We start from the raw sequence: 19,183 nt of genomic DNA, 5'->3' as shown, positions 1-19,183 counted from the left end.
TGGCACCCTCGTAAGAGCTCCCTCGGGTCGTGTCAGTCCTCCTCCTGGCTTGAAGACACAGAAGTCCTCACCGCTCCCATTCTGCAGACCGGACACTGAGGCCAGGAAGCTAACAGGAAGTGTTGCAGACAGGGGAATAGCCCCATTACAATACGGCTACTGTGTGTGGATGCCAAGGGCCCCGTGGAAGCTCTCTCCAGAACCCTCATGGCATCTTCGAAAGACGGAAGGGATGGGTTTGCCCATTTTACAGATGGGCACCAAACACCCCAGACAACAGAGGTCACAAAGAGCAGAACGGGGTGGGTGGGGGGGTTGGAATGCACATGCTTTCCTGCCAAGGTGGGTTCTCTGAGGCCTGACATCCTTGGGTGTCCTCAGCGGCTCTTCGAGGTATGTCTGGAGCAGGTTCCTGCTGCATTGGGGGGGGGGGGGGGGGACATGAACATAACGCTCTGCTGAAGCCCAGAGAACAGGGCAGGATTTTCCAAATTACTGATTTCCTTAGAGCTCATATTGTCCCCAGCAGTCATTTCAAGGGTCTAAAACGGGCAGTCAGGGCACATCGCTAGGGCACATCAGCATCGTGGCCTGATGTACACCGTTGGCCGAGACCAAAGAACCACTGTTCTCCTGGTGTTCTGTAAACCCTGACGGCTAGCCGTGAGTCCTTCCTATGGCCTGGACTCTCCTGACCTGTGTCGGGTTCACTCGTCCTCAACCATAACCCTGCTTGATGATCCTACCATTTTGCAGTCGAGAAATGGGCCGAGAGAGCTAGAGGGGGCACGCCCGAGGTCACGCGAACCTTCCGCTGGCCTGTGTGGAGGCCCTCAGTTGGTGCGTGTGGATTCAGCTTAGAAAGGCTCGTTGAGGAGGTTGCCTGTAAAAACAACACGCAGGCAGAGAGAGAGCCCCCACGGGGCTGCTGGGAAAGGTAAGACCCAGGGCCAAGGGCCACTAAGCCAGGGGTCAGAGGGGCCTCTCTGGCCTCCGTGACCTCCCGCCTGGGTGGGCATACAGACTGAGCTCAAAGCTGTACCCCAGGCTGGGGCAGCCCTCCCCATGCTCCCCAACTCCGTTTCCTTAACAGGATCTGTGCGGCCAGGGGGCCAGTCCATCTGTCAGCCCGCCTCCTCCCCCCCACCCCCCCGCCCCGTGCCAGCTTTTCACATACACACAGTCCCGGGATCAAGTCCCCACCAGCCCGACACTGGCAGAACCACCCCAGCATCAGACATACGCATTCGAGAATCACACTCTACGCGGGCTGCGTCTCTCTGTGTTGGCCACGAAGCAGGAATGTCGCCGAAGCCCGGGAAAGGCTTGCACGAATCAGGGCAGCGGTGGCCGTCCTGACTGCAGTCTCTGAAACCCTGCAGCCTCCCTTACATGCCTATGTCAAAAAGCAAACGTTTCAAATGCCTTGGCGAGCCGAGGCCACGCAAAAAGGAGGCAGGCAGGGAACGCTTCTCGAAGTTTGGGAAAGCATTTCGAGTATGTGGTGCCCGAAGGCTTCCTCTGGTGGCACTGGTCCCCTGTGCCCCGCTCACCTGGAGGCTGCTCCCCCCTCACCCTGGCCCTGGCTGCACCCAGGGCATAGAACCTCGGGTCTCCACTTCTCCATGTCCACCGCGCCCTGAGAGTCAGGAGCGTCCCGCCTGGGACGACACAGGCACACGTTCCCTGAGGCTCGAGGCACAGGTGCTGAGACCCCCAGCGCATTCCGGAGAAAGTCAGTCCTCCCTGTTAATTAATGGGTCTCTTCTCAGGTCTCTCTTTGCACTCACCTCAGGTTTATGGTTATCAGTGAATTCCTGGCCAACACCCATGCAGTGTTCTGGATTCGGAGTGGGTTTGAGGAGGGAGAAGGCAAGAACTCAGGCACTGGGGTTGGTTACCACAGGGGACGTGGGGGTGTTCTGGGGACTCCGTGCTCTCTGCTTTGAATGCAGCTTACAAGCCTCTCCCAGGCCCAAAGGCGACCCCAGGCAATCTTGGGGTAAAAGAGAGGAGATGGGCCCCAAAAGATTTAGGAGCCAGGCACCAGAGTTCACAGGACCCCAGGACATTTGCTCCTCCCTCTCACTTCTGATCTTCATTTCTTACCAGCCAGATAGGAGAGTGGGGATAAGTGAGGGCCCGCTGCAGGAGCCTGACTACGCCCGAAAGGAAGGTGCCAGGCTGCCCCAAACGCCCTTACACCCACCTGGTCATTTTACACGTAAGAAGACTGACGCCAGCCAGGAGAAGTGGTTTGTTCACCTGGCATCGTGTGGTCGTGGAATTCCTAGGCCAATGCTCAGGCAATTAGGGGACACGTGTCACCATGATTTGGGTGTGGGTGGGGACAGGCTACTTGAACCAGGGGATGAGGACCACCTGGTGGCAGGCTCAGCTCTGGCCTCGGGAGAGGGGCCTGGGCTGGGCCACACCCCACACGTCCCTCTCCCCTCGAGAGCCGTGAGCGTGGGGCATGTCTTACAGGAAGCAGAGGCTCTCCGAGCTGCAGCCTCTATGGGGCTGGGAATGTTCGGGATTGTCAGAAGCCTGGGAGTCTTTCCCGGCGGCCCGTATCTATGACAACTGGACCCCGGGTAGAACCGGTCCAGGCAGCCAAGGCCAGTCGGGCACGCAGGGTTAACTCTGTAGGAAGCAGTCTCTGCTGTGGTGTTGGGGCTGCTCCCATTTTGTTGACAGCAGCTCTGAGACCTGCCTGGTTCCACGCTACTGGATCAGGAGGGAACGTGGCTATTGCACGGGGCTTCGTGCTAAGTGAGCTCGGCGGACCGCAGAGCTGCCCGCCAGGAGTCCCAGCAGCCCGCGACCAACATTCCGGCCCTTCCATCGTCGGCCTCCTTTCCCCTTTTCCTGAAAGGCCCTGGACCTCCCGAGGACCCAGCGGCCGAAGCAAGGGGAGGGGAGCGGATACGTGGAGCAAGGACAGCCCGGGCCGGGCGCCGTCTCTGCGTCTTTGCGCGCCGGGTGGCAGGCGGCCCAGGGCAGCGGGAACTGGCAAAGCGGCCCCAGACGCCTCCACCGCCTCCACCGGGATGCTCGCTTTCCTCTGCTGCCGGATCTCCCCACCCCGAGGGAGGCGCCCGAGGCCGCTCAGTCCCCAGGCCCGAGGTCCTAGCGGGGCTGCTGAGGCGGGAGCGCTGAGCCCAGCGAGTTCTGAGCACCGTGTCCAGCTCCCTTGGCCGGCCTTCTGGGGGAGCTCACCCGCACCTACCCTGGCCCCTGGGCCTCGGGGTCAGGAAGCTTTCCGGGTTCCGAGGCGTCCCAGCGTGCCATGGCCTCACACACCCCTCCCTCTGCCGCCTCCAGAGGCCTGGAGAAAGCCCCGGACACAATCCCTCGAGCTGCCCATGTTCCTAGGGAAATGGAAGGGTGCTCGTCTCCCGGGCGGGCGGGGGTCCCTTCTTGAGCTGTTCACCGGGCCAGCGCCCCGGCACAGGCACTGCTCTCAGAGGGGCCTTCCCTGAGACAGAAGGTCCCCGGTGTGGCTTCAGTGGCAGCTCGGGTCTCGCCGAATTCTTTCCCATTTCTCTCCCCTTTATTTCCTGCGTGTCTCTCAAACCTCCTCTGAACTCCGAATCTTGAGAGGAGGACGCACTTTCAGGGGGGACTCTATGAAAAGCCTGGGGAAGGAGAAAGCCGGCTGGACTACCCTCCTGGAATCCAGAGGCAGCATCATCCGGAGAACAGGAACGAAATGGCCCCGGAGCGCAGGAGCTGGGCAGGGAGGGCCGGCCTCTGCTGCCGTTGGGAGCTGGGAGTGGGGGGGCCTCTTGGCCTCCCTCTCTTTCCTCACCGGCTAGACCAGCTTACTCAACCAAGGCAAGGGGGCCTGGGAGCCTGCTGGAGGTCAGACACCAAGCGCAGGGGCTCCCCGATCCCGAGCACTATGAAAAGGAACAAAATGCAGCATTTAAGTCTTAACCACTAGTCACCTCTGGGGCCACAGATCCAAAGAATCTGTGTGGCACATATGGGGAAATTTATTACGTTCCTACCTCCCCCAGCACTACATCAGCATGACCTGGAGACAAACTGCCATGGTTAAAACAACACAAAACCAGGTTCTGTTCAACGCCACTGCACCAAGGAAAATCACTTTTTGGAAGAATCATCATCACCCGAAATGTTAAGCCCGCTTCGCCCTAAGCAAAGTACAGCTCACCTCCTTGGGTGGGAAACAAATCCCCAGTTTGGAGCCCTGGCCTCAAAACTCGCACTCAGAGACCAGCGGGGGAGGGGGGAGGGGGGAATTGTGCCTTTGGGCCAGTGAAAGAGATAATAAAATCATCCCCTCACCCCCCTCCCGCCCTCCGCCCCAGCCACACCCCACAAATGGTTTCATTGCTATTAAAAAATTTTTAAAGACAAGATATCAAAACTGAAAAGGCAATCATCTCCCTGTGATTTACAGTCCTGAAAGAGTTGGTAAATTTAAACTCCAAAAGCATTGTAAGTTACATTCGAAGGCCGAAGAGCCTCTACAGTTTTTCACTGCAGTAGGGTAAAGATTAAGAGACCATATCAAGACGTAAAGGGGTCTGAAATCCACCTCTGAGCTAACCACCACCAGAATCAATCCCCTTTGGACCCTCTCCGGCCCACTGCACGTTCTTTTCTGGAAAGCCATTACGATGGGGAAGGAAGTCCGCATTTTAGGAATCGGAGGGAAAGCAGGACTCCCCCCAGGTTCGTAGTTAACTAATGAAAAACTTGGGTCCTCCCTGTCTTTTGCTTCTGCAGCTGGGGATTGCTGGATTTGAGATGGAATGGTGGTACTATTTGTGTTGACAATTGGCAATTTTTTTTTTTTTTTGCATTTAGCAAAACGTTTACAGCGAATAACGTGAAGGCGCCCAGTCCTTCAGGCATCCACGTCCAACCGGGACGTTTCTCAACTGCCTAGGCCAGGGTGGGATCTGAGTTCATGGAAAGTCCTTTCCGTCACTAGCAAGACAACAGGGGAGCGTCCCCAGTCCCCTGCGGGCATCTGTATACGTCTATGCGTTCACCCACCTGCGTAACAAATATAATCAAAACAGGTGGATTTGCAAAACACCTTGTTTTTAAAAACTGCGAGAACACAAACACACTGTCCGCACTTGGGGCAGAAAAACAACATGGGTTTATTTTAAGGTAAGTACAACAATTAAGACCACATAAGACAAACACAGTTGAAGTTAAATTTTTAAAGTTTTTTTTTTTCTTTTAGGAATGCTCAGGGAGGAATCTACTATACAAAACCATCACACTCTGTAAATAAAAAGTATCAGATACTTGACTTCTTTATCCGCCAACAACAACAACAAAATAAATTATTTCCTTGTTTTGTAAAAGACCTACCACCGGGAAAAGAATTATGCCTCATAAGTGTACAGGGCGGTAAAAAAAAAAAAAAAAAAACCCACGTAGGTTTCTTAAATTTTCCTTTTGGGAGTTAGAAATGGTTGGGCAAGATGAAAACTTATCCAGTGAACTCAACTTTAAATATTATATTAATGGCTCTGAACAACAACAAAATAGCCTGATTACAAATGCACACATTTGTACAGCACGGTTAGAGAAATTTAAAATTACACACAGCACAGACGTGATCTATAGAGACCCCCCCCCCATAGACCTATGGGGGTCTCTACAGAGAGAGTCATTACCGGGTCGCTCTGGGATTTGGTCCGTAACTTAATTTTTTTTTAAACCCCAGCTGCAGCATTCAGCACAACCATCCTGGAAGGAGGGGAGGGGGGCTTAAAACTCAATATTCATTTCGCCCGGCCGCGTCCCTTGTTGGGGGGGGGGGGTTCTTTTAGGACCTCGGAACCGGGGCAGCGAATTAAAGTTACCTGAAGCTTCACAGAGGACTGAGGCCGGGCGCGAGCTCTCTCTGCTCCTGAGTCTGAGAAAAAAAAAGCTGGTGGGCATATTTTTTGGTTCTTTCTGCGCCTCTGCAGCCTGGACCGCCCGAGAGGCCCGGGTGTGGGAGGCGCAGCCGGAGCGGGCCAGGCAGGTCAGTATTTCGTGCAGTCGTAGGAATAGGGGGCGGCGTGGCGGTAGAGCGCCGGCGTGGATCGGTAGGGCAGCTGACAGCTCGCGTTGGTGCCGACCTGCGGTTCCCCGAGGGCCGCGTTCTCCACCCCCAGCCGGTGGGAGTTGAACATCTCCCGGACGTTGGGAAAAGTCTGCTGCTGGGCCGCGAACGTGTGGCCCGGGAGGTGGTTCAGGTCCCCGCTGTGGTTGAGATACCAGGAGGCCGCCTGGGCCGCGGCGGCGGCGGCGGCGGCGGCGGCGGCGGCCGCGCCCCCGGGCTGGGGCGCCGGCTGGGGCTGGGGCGCCGGCGGGGGCGGCGGCGCCTGCGGGTGGTGGTGGCCGTGATGCTGGTGGTGGTGGCCCGCGGCGGCGGCGGCGGCGAGCGCGCCCTCCTGGCCTGCGGCGAGGTTGAGGGCGCTCAGGGGCGACGTGGGGCCGCCCGGGTGGTCCGAGAGGGCCTCGTCCAGCGCGGGCGGGACGCACATGTGCGCGGGCCGCTCGGCCCCGGTGTACAGGCTCATGGCGCGCATGCTGCACTGGTAGCCCCCCGCGCCCCCGGCCTCCAGGCCCTGCGCGCACGGCTGGCCGTAGGCGGCGGGCGGCGCGGCCGCGTACGACAGCGCCAGCGGCGGCACCACCAGGCCCGCGCGCCCGGACGCGGGGCTCAGCTCGCCGCCCGGCGGCGACGTTCGCAGCGTCATGATGTTCTCCACGCTGAAGCCGGGCAGCCCGTTGGGCGCGCCGGCGTGGTGCTCGGGCAGCGAGCCGTCGGGGGAGCCGGCGGGCGTGGAGGCCGCGCTGCGCGGACTGCCCTGCAGCGCGCTCTCGGGGCTCAGCGTCTCCACCTTGGTGATGGCCGGCAGCGCCGGCGACGCCGCCTCGGTCTTGATCACCAGCTTCTTCTCGACGTCCTTGGGGGCGTCCGCTAGAGGGGGCCCGGCCGGGGCGCCCTTGGCCGCGGCCGGGGGCGGCTCCTTGAGGTGGGCCCGCTCCTCCTTGTCCTTGGGCACGTCCTTTTTCTTGAAGCGCCGGCGGCGCCGCAGGAAGCTGCCGTTCTCGAACATGTTGTAGGAGTCCGGGTCCAGCGTCCAGTAGCTGCCCTTGCCCGGCTTCTTGTCGTCGCGGGGCACCTTGACGAAGCACTCGTTGAGCGACAGGTTGTGGCGGATGCTGTTCTGCCAGCCCTGCTTGTTCTCGCGGTAGAAGGGGAAGCGGTCCATGATGAACTGGTAGATGCCGTTCAGGGTGATTTTCTTCTCGGGCGCGTTCTGGATGGCCATGGTGATGAGCGCGATGTAGCTGTAGGGCGGCTTGACGAGGTCCTTGGGCGCCGCGGGCTGGTGGTGGTGGTAGGGCGCGTAGGAGCGGCCCATGCCCGCGCCGTACTGCTCCGGGTGGCCGGAGTAGACGCCCATGGGGCTGGCCATGCCGCCGTAGCTGCCCGCCGCCCGGTAGTAGTTTTGCTCGCTCAAGTAGGGCACCACTCCCAAGGCGTTGGGGTCGGACACGGAGTAGCGCGCCTGCATGCTGCGTCCGAGACGGCTCGCCGCCGCCTGCGCGCACGGACCGCGGGGAAGGCCCTGCGAAAGCGAGAGAGAGCGAGGGAGCGAGAGGGCGAGAGGAAGGGAGCCGGCGGGGGTGGCGGGGCGGGGGCGCGGGGGGTGGGGGGGTGGGGGTGGGAAGGGGAGAGCCCCGGGCGCCGGGAAGCCTCGGGGGCGAGGCGGGGGAGGCGCCGGCGCTGGGCGCCCGCCCGCGCGCGGAGAAGGGGCGCTCAGTTGTCAGCGGACCGGGCGGATCGGCATCCTGGAGGGCGCGCCCCGGCGAGCGCAGCGCCGGCCCCTGCTCGCTCGCTCACTCGCTGGCTCGCTGGCTCTCGGGACCGGAGGGTGGCAGCCGGGGCGGGCGGCGGGGACGCAGTGGAGACGCCACGCGCGCAGCGGACCGAGGACGGCCCCTGTGTCCGCGCCAACGGGGGCAAGGCGGCTCTCCTAGCCCCCCAGCAAAGAGGCAGCCCCGAGGGTCAGCGAGCCGGGGTCCAGAGTGGCTGTCCCGCCGAGCCCGGAAAAAGAGGCAAAGTCCCTTTTAGGGATTGGGAAAAGTTTCAAAAGTCTTCTTGCTGAAAGCAAGTTTTTACTTTCGTCCGGCCACGCCCCCTCCGGGGACTTTGCACCAATAACGCGGCAGCTGTGGGGAGTCGGCACCAATCAGGGCGAGGAGCGCCGGAATCCGTCGGCTCTAAGACCCAGCTGCGCCGAACCAGACTTTTCTGCAGTTCAGGCTCAACTTGAGAAGATTTTTTTAAAAAAGAGTGATATCTTATTAAAATTTATTTCATTATCACATTTTGGTTAATGGGCCAGCATGCCCCGGGGAGGGGGGGTGGTGGGAGGAAAGACACCACCCACGCTCCTTTGCAGATAAAGTTAATCTGAAATATAAAATCGAATCGATTAATGCAGTCCAATATCTCCCCCAAGACCTTGTAAGTAGCGAAGACCCTGGGACTGTTTTCCTTATTAATGAGTGACGAGGCGAATAATTAGATTTCCTAATTATGGGGGCCCAGGTGCGATGGATTCTAAGCGAGAGTCCTGGTTTGGAATGCAGCCCCCCCCCCCCCCCCGCCCCTGGATGTTGTCATCATTGAAGCAAATAATTAATAATCAACAGAGAGTTTGCAGGTTTGGGCCGTCAAGATGACCTGTAAAGCTTTTCGAGGCAACTTCTGGAAACTGAATGAATGCCCCTCGCCTCCACGGGGGAGGCAGGCCGCGCCGGCTTGCAGGGGAGTGTCCGGGTGGGGAAGGGGCAAATACCTTGAGAATTTAATCCTCTAAGTGCGCCGCGGGTTCGGCAAAGCGTCGGCGGCCCCGTGAGCAGTTTTGTGGGGTTCGGGGAAACAGAGCGGCCTCGTTCCGCCAATTTCCCGCATCCCCCAGCCGCGTCGACGCTTGCGGCCCCCACGTCCAGCTGCGCAGTGTCTCTCCCTTTTCCCAGAGATAAATTCCCTTGGACAAGCCGGCTCCCGCGCTCCCCGAAGCCGGGAACAATGCAGCCAGCCGCCCGGCCCAGGCAGAGCCCGCGAGGGGAAACCCGAGCCTGCTTCCCGCGGGGGCTGCGCCCCAAGACGCGCGTCCGCGGCGCGGGGCCGGGCGCGCTCGGGGCGAGGAAGCTGCCCCCAGCCCCGTCCGCTGGGTCGCCAGCACCGGGGCGCAGTGCCCACCTCCCGCTCCCGCCAAAGCCTCTTGGGGACTCTCCAGGCTGGCTTACTCTGCGCCGGTCCTTTTTGTTTGGCTGGCGCTCGATAAGGTGATTGGGGCACCAGGGCTCCGTGGGAGGACGGGGTAAGCCACCCCAAACGGCTGGGACACCTCCAGAGCTGATAGGGTCGAGATATTGACCTGGAGCGACCCGAGGTCGGCGCCCTTCAAAGCTTTCCCCTTTCCTCTGGGTACCCCGGAAAGTCAGTTCATCCGTGGACCGAATATTTATTCCCTCAACACCTCGGGCGATCGGATCACACTTACCCGCTTCCCCTGGAAGGGGAAGGACGCTCATAAGAAGGGCTAAAGGCTGGTCAGAACTCTTCTGGAGGTCGTCCCTCGGGTGGGTAGGGAAGAACAAAGATAAAACTTGCGTGGTTTGGGCCCCCACCGTACCCCTGTTCCGTCAGGCGCTTGGCTGATTCCCGGGAAAGGGGTGTGAGAGAATCCGAGGGCGCTCAGCTTTGGGGAGGCGAGAGAAGGCAGTGGAGACGTGCCATTCATTTTCAATAAAGGAACAAAAGAAAAGTGTTTGTGTGCGTCATCTATGAATGGTATGCTCTCCTGATGAATTCACAATCAGAGGCAAAGCACAAACCAGGTTCCTAGTCTCTTGAATAGTTCTGCTTCTGAAACACTATATTTTTTATGGGTGCCCCGAGTCTTTCTCTAACTTAATTTTTTTTTTTTTTGCAACGAAGTAAAATAAAGTTTCCCAGTCCTCAGCTCACAGGTGAACGATTTGACTTTATTATTTTTTAATATGTTCAGCTCCATTTTATAAAATAAATATATATGTGTGTATATATACATCTTCCTCCCGGACGGCCTGCCAGGCACCTCGATTTCTCAGTTTTACCGGAAATGCAAACTATTGACCAAGAAACACTCCTCGGTCTGTAGGCTTCCTGGAGAAATATTATTCCCTCTGCTTTTATGAGGTGCCTTAAAAAAAAAAAAAGCTTTATCACAGCACAGAGCGAAACCCAAAATAACTGTGGACCATGGAAAATAGATTCAAAAATGGTAGTTTCTGTCTGAGTTTGTATTTACAAGCGTGTCCAGGTTTAAAATAATGTCATCTGGAAAGCCCCTGCTTGAGTGGCCAAAATTATTATTGCCCCCCCCCTCCCCCCCCCAAAAAAAAGCGGGGTGGGGAGGAAAGAAATCCTTACAATCCAGATAGAAAAGGTGAGAGAGACATTTTCCTTTGCCCCTGGAATTGGGTTTCTTCTCCGCTCGGTAGGACCCCGGGCGAGATGTTTGCACAGGTTATCATAACAACACCTTCCACACACCTGGACTTCGCGAAAACCATGTTTCCGATCTTTGCTTTAACCTGCCAGCGTATTTTGGATCGGGGGCTCCTGATTGCTTCCCCTGCTCACGTAGTGGTCACGGAGCCCAGAGCGGAATCGGGCCGCAGAGGGCCGTGTGTGGTTCCAGAACGATGAGCGACGATGAAGGCGGGCGAGAGTCGGGTCATGCCCCACTCCCCCCACCTCCGTCCCCCCCCCCCCCCCCCCCCAGCCGACCGCGTAGCCTCCCCGCCCGGGCGCGTTGGGCTCCTGGACGCCGCGGCCGCCGCGGGCCTGTGGTGTTGGCGCCATCTGAAGGCCAACCGGGGAACTACTCTGGAAAAGAAGAAGGAAACCCGGGCGTTCTGGTCGCAATGGAGGTGCTGCCACCGTCTGGATGCACGTGAGCATTGCAGCGCGGGAGTAGAAGCCTTCAAACACCTGTGGAGTCAGAGACACGCTGAAAATAAAGTGCGTGCCCCGCCGCCGCCGGTGGATTAAGAAGAAGTAAAACAGGGGCGCCTGGGTGGCTCAGTCGCTTAAGCGTCGGACTTCGGCTCAGGTCATGATCTCGCGGTTTGTGAGTTCGAGCCCCGCGTCCGGCTCCGTGCTGACAGCTCAGAGCCTGGAGCCTGCTTCGGATTCTGTGTCTCCCGGCCCCTCCCATGCTCATCTCTGTCTCTCTCTGTCAATAATAAATATACATTAAAAATTAAAAAAAAAAAAAGGAAAAGGAAAACGTTTCCCATAGCTTTGCAATGTGTCAAGAACACGATCTGCGGGGAAAACAGAGAATGTCTCTGAAACTTCTCAGGAGCAAGAGATTCGCTGAGGTTTTGAGCAAATAAAAGTCTTTGCCTCTCGAGTGGCTAGAAGTTTACGTGTTGCCCCCCACCCCACCCCCACCCCCGGGGCTGTTGGACAAACTGTGTCTCCCCATGGCAGCTGTCCTCCTGCCCAAGGCGTGGTGCGGATCTCAGGGGACTCATCGGAAAAACGTTTGTCCTGGACGGTGTGCGGACGGCATCGGCTTTAACCAGAGGGAGAGTCCTAAACATGTCTGCAGCTTCTGCCTTTGAGGCACAACTGAGAATTCAAAGAGGCCACAAGCGAAAGGAGATTGGGCCTTCTCTGTTTGCAAGACATTTGTCCCAGGGTCCTTTCAAAGTCTCCCCTCGGGCTCAGGAGACGCCTTGGGTTTTAAGGCAAGGGACCCGGGATAAGAGCGGTCCCAGGCTTCCCAAATCTACCTGGGACCTGATGAACCCTTGGGATGGGCAGAATCCGTGGTGCTGCTTGAAAATCCATCATCGTCCGGCTCGTAGCAATTATCTGTTTTCCGGGACAGCAGGTGTGTCCATGATGAAAACTCTCGGAGCCCATTTCGCAGAGCGAGGCCTTTCTCGGGAGTTGAAGTCCACGTGGCACCGTGGACAGTGCGAAATAACAGGGGGGAGGGCGATCCTTGGTGGGAAGACAAAAGAAGACGGAGAACCACGGGCCGTACTTGATCCTGAATGGAGGAAATTTCAAAAGCAAACAGAGGAAGTTTCGAGAGCCCCTGGGGAAATGTGAATCTGGAGTGCATGTTCGAGAATAATCTTGTATCGGGGTTAAAATTCTCGAGGGTAATCACGGCATGTGGCCAAGCAAGGACACGTCCTCGTTTCTGGAAGGTACACGTCAAAGTGTTTAGGGTTCGTGTCATCCTTCCTGCCACTGGTACCACACAGTGAACTGCGGGGGGGGGGGGGAGGGAGAAAGGGAGACCCATCTCAAATGGCAAGTGAGGCAAAATCTCTAACCTATGGTGTGTGGGGATTCACTGGGCACTGGTCTTGCACCTTTCCCGTAAGCTTGAAATCTTTCAAAATGAAAACAAACAATGGGGAAAAAACACGCCTGTCACTCTGAAAAGCTAAGAAGGAAAGTGCCACAAAGCAAACACCTTTCCATGGAAGGAGTCGCAAGACCCAATGTGGGGACCAACTTGGCCCTGGTGTCCCTTCTCCTTGCGTTCTGGACGTTTCTGAAAAATAATCGTCAACAGCCATGGGCTTAATCACATTACCTGTGGTCGTTATATTAAAAAAAAAAAAAAGCTGATTCTCTAAGGAGCTTTTCTGCCTTATAATTCAAGCCACAGTGAATTGCCAAAATTCACACAAACATGAAAGAAATCCAGTAGAGTCCTACAGATGTGTTCCAAACAGGATGTTAAAGATATGCATATGGGGCGCCTGGGTGGCTCAGTGGGTTAAGCGTCCAACTTTGGCTCAGCTCATGATCTCATGGTCCATGGGTTCGAGCCCCACATCCAGCTCTGTGCTGACAGCTCGGAGCCTGGGCCCTGCAGGCTTCAGATTCCATTTCTCCCTCTCTCCCCCTCTCTCTCTCAAACATACATAAGCATTAAAAAAATGTAAAGGTATGCATACGTTTCTTCGCAAAGGAATTCGTTACATGCTTCTCTGTAAGTTCTGCGTAGTCGCCCTTAGCCAGATTGCTGTGTGACTGATTTGCCTAGTGGGTGTATCAGTCACGTGAGGCTGGTGTAGCCCCAGTGAGAGGCCATCCCAAGTCTCAGTGACTTCCTGTTGGGCCAGTCCCAGGTTGGCACAGGAGCTCTGCTCCTCCAGTCACTCAGGAGCCTGAGTTTTCAAGAGCTGTCTCTCCTACCACCTCGCCAGGGGCAAGACAGGGAGATCCTGCCCTGGGAATGAAGCGGTCCAGCCTTCAAGAGCCATGGATCCCTTTCCTCCACAGCTCATTGGCCAGAGCCGGTCACATGGCCCCAGCGCCCCCAGAGAACTGGAAGCTCGGTCAGCCCGGTGCCCCGGCGGGTGGGCGGAGCCAACGCTGGTTGGGCAGCCTTACGTGTGCCACTCGTGTCCTACCTCTCTAGGCCCTTGGTGGCCGCCTAATTCCTCTCTGCAGTCCCAGTGCCTGGCGTGACACCTTGGCACGTAACAGGTGCGTAAGAATGTTTGTTGAATGAATATAGGACTTTTTCAAGATTTTCCTGCCTACTGTATAGGAGAAAATTTAATGTGTGCGTACTCTGTGCTGGACGATGGGTCCCTGACTGCTCCTTTAATCCTCTTTTGGGGCGGGCACTGTTAATATCACTGCTTTACACGGGAGGTGAGCGCGGTCGAGAGGCCTTAAGTAATCGACTCAGGTCTTGTAACCGCCAAGTGATAGGACTGAATCTCTCAGCCCGTCGCTCTGGAATTAGGGTCAGGACCTTGGAAGTCAAAAGAGACTTAAAAAGTTAAACTAGGAACTTCTATATACATATAAAAATAGTCTACATGGAAACAAATAGACGCATAATTTTATAACTATATATACATGGTGAGTAGTGTTTGCACGAAGGCACGACTTCTGAACACACGTGACTCAATGTCCCTGAAATTTTTGCCTTTTTATATCACCAGCGGGAAACCCTGCCATCAACCCTGTGGGGTAAATGACTCATTATCGGAGCCTGTGAAAAGCGGACTATTCTCTGGGAGGTGCAGACAGGGCTTGATTGTGTGGACAAGGGCAGGGAGAGAAAGAGGGAGGCAGTGACTGGTTCTCACCTGTGGGGTGAGCCCCAGGGAATAAGCCAGACTGGGGTCACCGTGAAGGGCAGCGTTGAGCAGAGCCTCAAAGTGACGGCGGGGTCTCACGGTGGCAGTAACCGAGGGAGGCCCCAGGGGTCCTCTAAAGGACTGAATGGAGTCCGGGGTGCAGACTTGTGCCCCCAAAGGAGTCTGAGCGTGGCTGGCCCTGGGTGCTTTTCACCCTTTAGGAATCCCATGAAAGCAAAGAACATTCCCCTGCTGGACCCCGGCCTTTGCACATGAGTGTCCACACCGGGGACTCCCAACGCCAGCCCAACCTGGACCCTCCACAGGGCCTTTGCACGTGCTGTCCCTTTTGCCTGCATCCCCTGTCCTCAGTTCCTTGCTGCCTTGCCTCCTTCTCTGAGACCTCCTCCCATCCGCTTTCTCCCGTCCTTCACCCCACCCCCATTCTGATTCGCTTCCCCCTCCCCGGGACAGGATCCTCTGACAGGATTCCCCCCCTGCCAGGATACAAGCAGCGGGAGAGCAGGGGGAGACCTGGTCTGCCTCGTGCACCCACTGCACCCCACACCTCACTGCTGTGCCTGGCACAGAATCCACGCTCCGGGATTGTAAGCTCAACAGATAGATGTCACCTCGGGCTTCAGAAACACCCCGTCTCTCCTGCCGTGACCACAGGCCTCGTCCCCCAGTTAGGGGCGGAAACCCAGGACTCAGTCCCAAAAGTTACTGGCACTTATTCTAGGCAGAGGCTGCCTAGCAAACGGGAAGCATTGTCAAATGCTCCACGGCTGTCCTGGAAAAGGGCTCACAGGCTGAAACTTCTGTTTTGGCAAAAACACACGCAGACCTTTTCAGTTCTTACCTATTAAACGATCCTACATCCACGAGGCAGTAGGTGCAGCTGCCGACTAACCATGTGCCATTAACGTTCACGGTTCAAGGAGAAGGTGGAAGGTGCACGACAGGAGAAAGTGGCAGGATTTCTGGAGCTCCGCGTATGATAGAAATTATACTGCTTTTTTAAAGGCATGCGCGTCGTGCACTACACGGCTAAACACCCGCAAACAGCAGCCTCTTGCCATCCCGCTCCCCAGTCACAGAGACCGCGAGCCCCTTCTTGGGCTCAGCCACCCACTGTCTCGAGAAAACAGGCTTTCTCCTCGGTGAGGGTGGCTGTGATGTTCTGCCTCCCTGCTCTGTGTTTAAAGATGGTAGTAAGTTTACTTGGAAGACGCCGGCTGGTTCCCGTGTGCAAGGGGGCTGTTTAAACCGTGACCCAAACGGCGCCCGGTTGTCCCTGGGGCGTCACTGCAGCCGCGTGTAAATTTCGCGTTAGCATCTGGGTTCTCCCCATGCTGGCAGAGCTCTGAGCGGGCACGACTCCGCCCACCCTCCGCATCTCCAGCTTTAGACCCAGTGCCGGTCCCCTCTGTGCCTTGAAGTGATGCCACTTGAGTCCGCTGCTCCTTACCAGGGACCTTTGCGGTGTTGGCCCATCCCCGCTCTGATAGAGGAGTCTCTTCGAGCGCCCCACCCTTCCCACCTGCTAGCCACTGGGCCAATTTGGGGTGCGGGATGGCATTTCTGGGATGGGAGAGACACCCACAAAAGCAGGAAGGAGAGGGACCAAGGCGAGTTGACAGAGAGGAAGTCTGGCTGAGAGAGGGGGTTGAGTGTGCAAGCTGGTGACCCCACAAGGCCTGGAAGGCTGGTGGAGAAGTGTGTCCATGAGGTCACAGCTGGAAGCTATGCAGGGGGGAATGCAGGTGCATGGAGGGCAAGACGGAGGGTAAGGGGGGAGGGAGGAGTGGGAGAGGAAGGAGGAGGTAGAGGAGAGAGGAGGACAGGAAGGAGGGAAAGAAGGGAAGGAGGAGGAAGGAGGGGGAGGGAGGGGGAGGAAGAGGAGGGAGGAGACAGGAGGAGGTGGAGAGGAAAGGGGAGGAGGAGGGCAGGAGAGGAAGAAGAGGGAGGGAGGAGGCAGTGGCCGCAGACACGGGGGGGGGGGGGACAGAATTGGGAGACAGGAGCCGGGTGCAGTCTGAGTCGTGTGGCACACCCTTGACCTGGGTAGTGGTGGCAAGGCATCGCTGTGACACTTCGGGCGTCCTCGCCTTGCCTTGGTAGAACGTGCCTTGAAATGCCAGACGCTGACGGACAGCCTCAGCGGATCCCAGGATGGGAGAGGGCGCATAACTCCGGGAGCAGAGCCAGATAACCGAGGGATGCCTGGAGGGGGAAGGGAACCTGCTGGCTCCCCGGGAGCCAGTCTTTGTTGTTATCAGAATTATCTCTGCTTGTTTGTGTTTGTTTCCAGCACTTTAGGAGTTGTGTGTGTGTGTGTGTGCATACGGTGCAGGGGGGAGGTCGGGCAGCAGAAAGCAGAACGTGGCATTTAATATCTGAAGTCCGTACCCGCAAAGTTTAGGCTGGAGGCGTTGGCGTTTCAGAGGCGCACACGGGGAGAGGGCTGGCTGTCAACACCCCGGCACCTCAGTGCATCAGTGGATCTCATCTCTCAACAGCCTCCCTTGTCTGTCTAGCAGGATGGTTATGGGACGATGACAGCATGCCTGCTGCGGGCTGCGTGTGCTCAGACTCCCCGCGTCCCCGGCCGCTCTGACCTCTCACCCATTCCAGTGGAGGAATCCCTTCCCCCACATTTTACAGAAAAGGGAACAGACGCCCAGAGAGGTGAGTGGATTGCCCTAAGTCACACAGCTCGGAGATCCATGGCCAAGCTCTCCATGCTCTTGCCTTTTTCACTATGTGTCCCTTCTGGCCGGCTTCGAAGGGGTCGAGAGAACACGTAAGGAAAAGCTGTGACAAGCTATACAACCCTTACACGAGCCCACGCACACCCTGGGAGCAGCCCAGGTATCCTCCGGTAGCTAAGGGGTGAATAAACTGTGGTCTGTGCAGATGATGGAATGATGTCCAGCACTAAAAAGAAAAGAGCTGCCCAGCCCTGAAACGATATGAAGGAACCTTAAGTGCGTATTACTGAGTGAGATCAGGCAATCTGGAAAGGCTACCGTCTACAGGATTCCAACTCTATGACATTCTGGAAAAGGCACAACTCTGGAGACAGTAAAATGTCAGGGGCCACCAAGGACGAGAGGGAGGGGGAACGAACAGGTGCCGCAGGGGATTTGGCGGGATGGGGGCAGTGAGACCATTCTGTACGATACCACAGTGGACGGGTCCACGTGTATACGTTTGTCCACACCCATGGAATGTCCACCAGCAAGAACACCCCCTAACGTCAACTGTGGACTCTGAGTGTGCCTTCAGTCGGGATGCTATGGCAAAATCACACAGGCTGGGCAGCTTAAACAAGCCTTTGTTTCTCACAGGTCTCGAGGCTGGCAAGTCCAAGATCAAGGGTCACAGCAGATGGGCGTCTGGTGAGAGCCCGCTTCCCGGTCCACGGATGCCCGTCCTCTTTCTGTGTCCTCCCACGGCGGAAGGGGGGCGGGAGCTCTCTGGAGCCCCCTATATAAGGGCCCTGACCCCACCAAGGAGGCTCTGTCTTCATGACCTGTCACCTCCCAAAGGCTCCGCCCACGAAAGCCATCACATGGGGCATCGGGCTTCAACATATGGGGGGGAGGGTGGCACAGACATTCGGTCCATGGTGATAATGACGAGTCACAGGTGATGGTGAAGAAGGCACTGCTGTGACGTGGGATGTTGATCCTGGAGGGGGGGGGCTGTGGAGGGAGGTGGGGAGTGTATGGAAAGCTCTCTGTACCTTTGGCTCAATTGTGCTGTGAACCCAAAATGGCTCTATTAGGTCTATTTTTAAAAACTGTCAAGGGACCCAGGGGCAAGTGTACCTATATGATTGAGTCTGCAGCATTGGGTCAAAGTTCTAGAATACCTTTCCACAGGAAAGCCAGCCAGTTTCTTCTAAGGGGTGTCTCTTTCATAACTGCCTGTTCTTTCAAGTGCCTGGGCTTTGGGGGGCGCTTCTAATTTGGAAACATGGAACAAAGGAGCCAAGGAGAATGGCCCGGGGAGTGCTACCTGCTTTCTGAAACTTCCAGGGAGGGAGTTTGTTCCCCGTGGCTTGCTACTGCCTGGGGGATGCTCCAGGCCTCCCTTCTGAGGGACTTGGGCTGTGGCTTAGCACCCTGGTCGCTGCTCTGAGCACAGCGAGTCTTGCACACATTTCCGCTGCCGGGGCCGGGTCAGTTTGCATAAAATGTTCTCCACAGATCTATGGTGTTTTCCTGAAAGTGGGAAAAGACACCACTCTCCCTGAGAGATTTTATTTTATAACCTTCTGTACTTTATAACCTTTTGGGAGCCGGTAAGAGACACGGCCACCCCCACGCAGCACGAAGGGCCGCTGATGTCTTTGTGTATTAATGCCACGAATACCCACTAGGAAGGCAGAGGTGTGGCCAGGAGCCGCAAGGTTTGTAATTAAGCACACTGGGGTCACGTCACGTGCCGCCTCTTCCCGGCTCCGACTCTGGGCCAGGCTCCTTAAAATCTCCAGTCTCTGTTTCCTCCCCTGTGGATGCCGCCTCGGCTGCCCACCGCTGCTGTGAGGACTGCATTCAGGTGTGACTTTGGAAGCCCTCAGCCTGGAGCCTGGCACATTTGGAGCAGTGTTTGCTACTGTCATCAATTATGTTCTCTCTGATGACGGCAAAGGGCATAGGATCCGTTCTGTAGGAGCTTGAGGAAGTCTCTGGAACACCCAGAACCTCACTTCCCGCATCTGGAGGTGGACGCTAAAACGCTTTGCCTATTTTGCAAGTGTGTTGCCAGTTGCCACTGATCTTAGCAAGTATTGGGTATAGACTTCTGAAAAGTAGCCGCCCCTTCTTTGGAGCTTATGATGCGGGAGGCGCACTGCTAAGGTTGTGCAATCACTCGGGAGGTGGCTACTGGCGACTTGGTTTGGGACGGCCTCCTTTTGGGAAGGGTCATCTTCCTAAAGCCTGAATTCCCCGCCAACTGACCCTCCTTCGGTCCCGCTGGGGTGGAGCCC

The 19,183-nt window shown here is 56.9% G+C and overlaps 1 protein-coding gene across 1 annotated transcript; it reads right to left on the bottom strand.

The window, feature by feature from the left end:
• Positions 1-3,733: 3,733 nt before the first annotated feature.
• FOXC2 (forkhead box C2) lies at positions 3,734-7,579 on the bottom strand. Its single transcript, XM_042969445.1, has 2 exons — positions 5,859-7,579; positions 3,734-3,905 (listed from the first exon to the last, which is right to left on the bottom strand). The coding sequence occupies exon 1, from the start codon at positions 7,566-7,568 to the stop codon at positions 6,024-6,026; it is 1,545 nt and encodes a 514-aa protein (XP_042825379.1). The 5' UTR covers positions 7,569-7,579; the 3' UTR covers positions 3,734-3,905; positions 5,859-6,023.
• Positions 7,580-19,183: the final 11,604 nt, after the last annotated feature.

This window comes from Panthera tigris, chromosome E2, assembly GCF_018350195.1.
Source record: "Panthera tigris isolate Pti1 chromosome E2, P.tigris_Pti1_mat1.1, whole genome shotgun sequence".
NCBI classification, from domain to species: Eukaryota; Metazoa; Chordata; class Mammalia; order Carnivora; family Felidae; genus Panthera; species Panthera tigris.
Note: the sequence above shows the minus strand (reverse complement) of the source record. Positions and strands in the feature narration are given on the sequence as shown.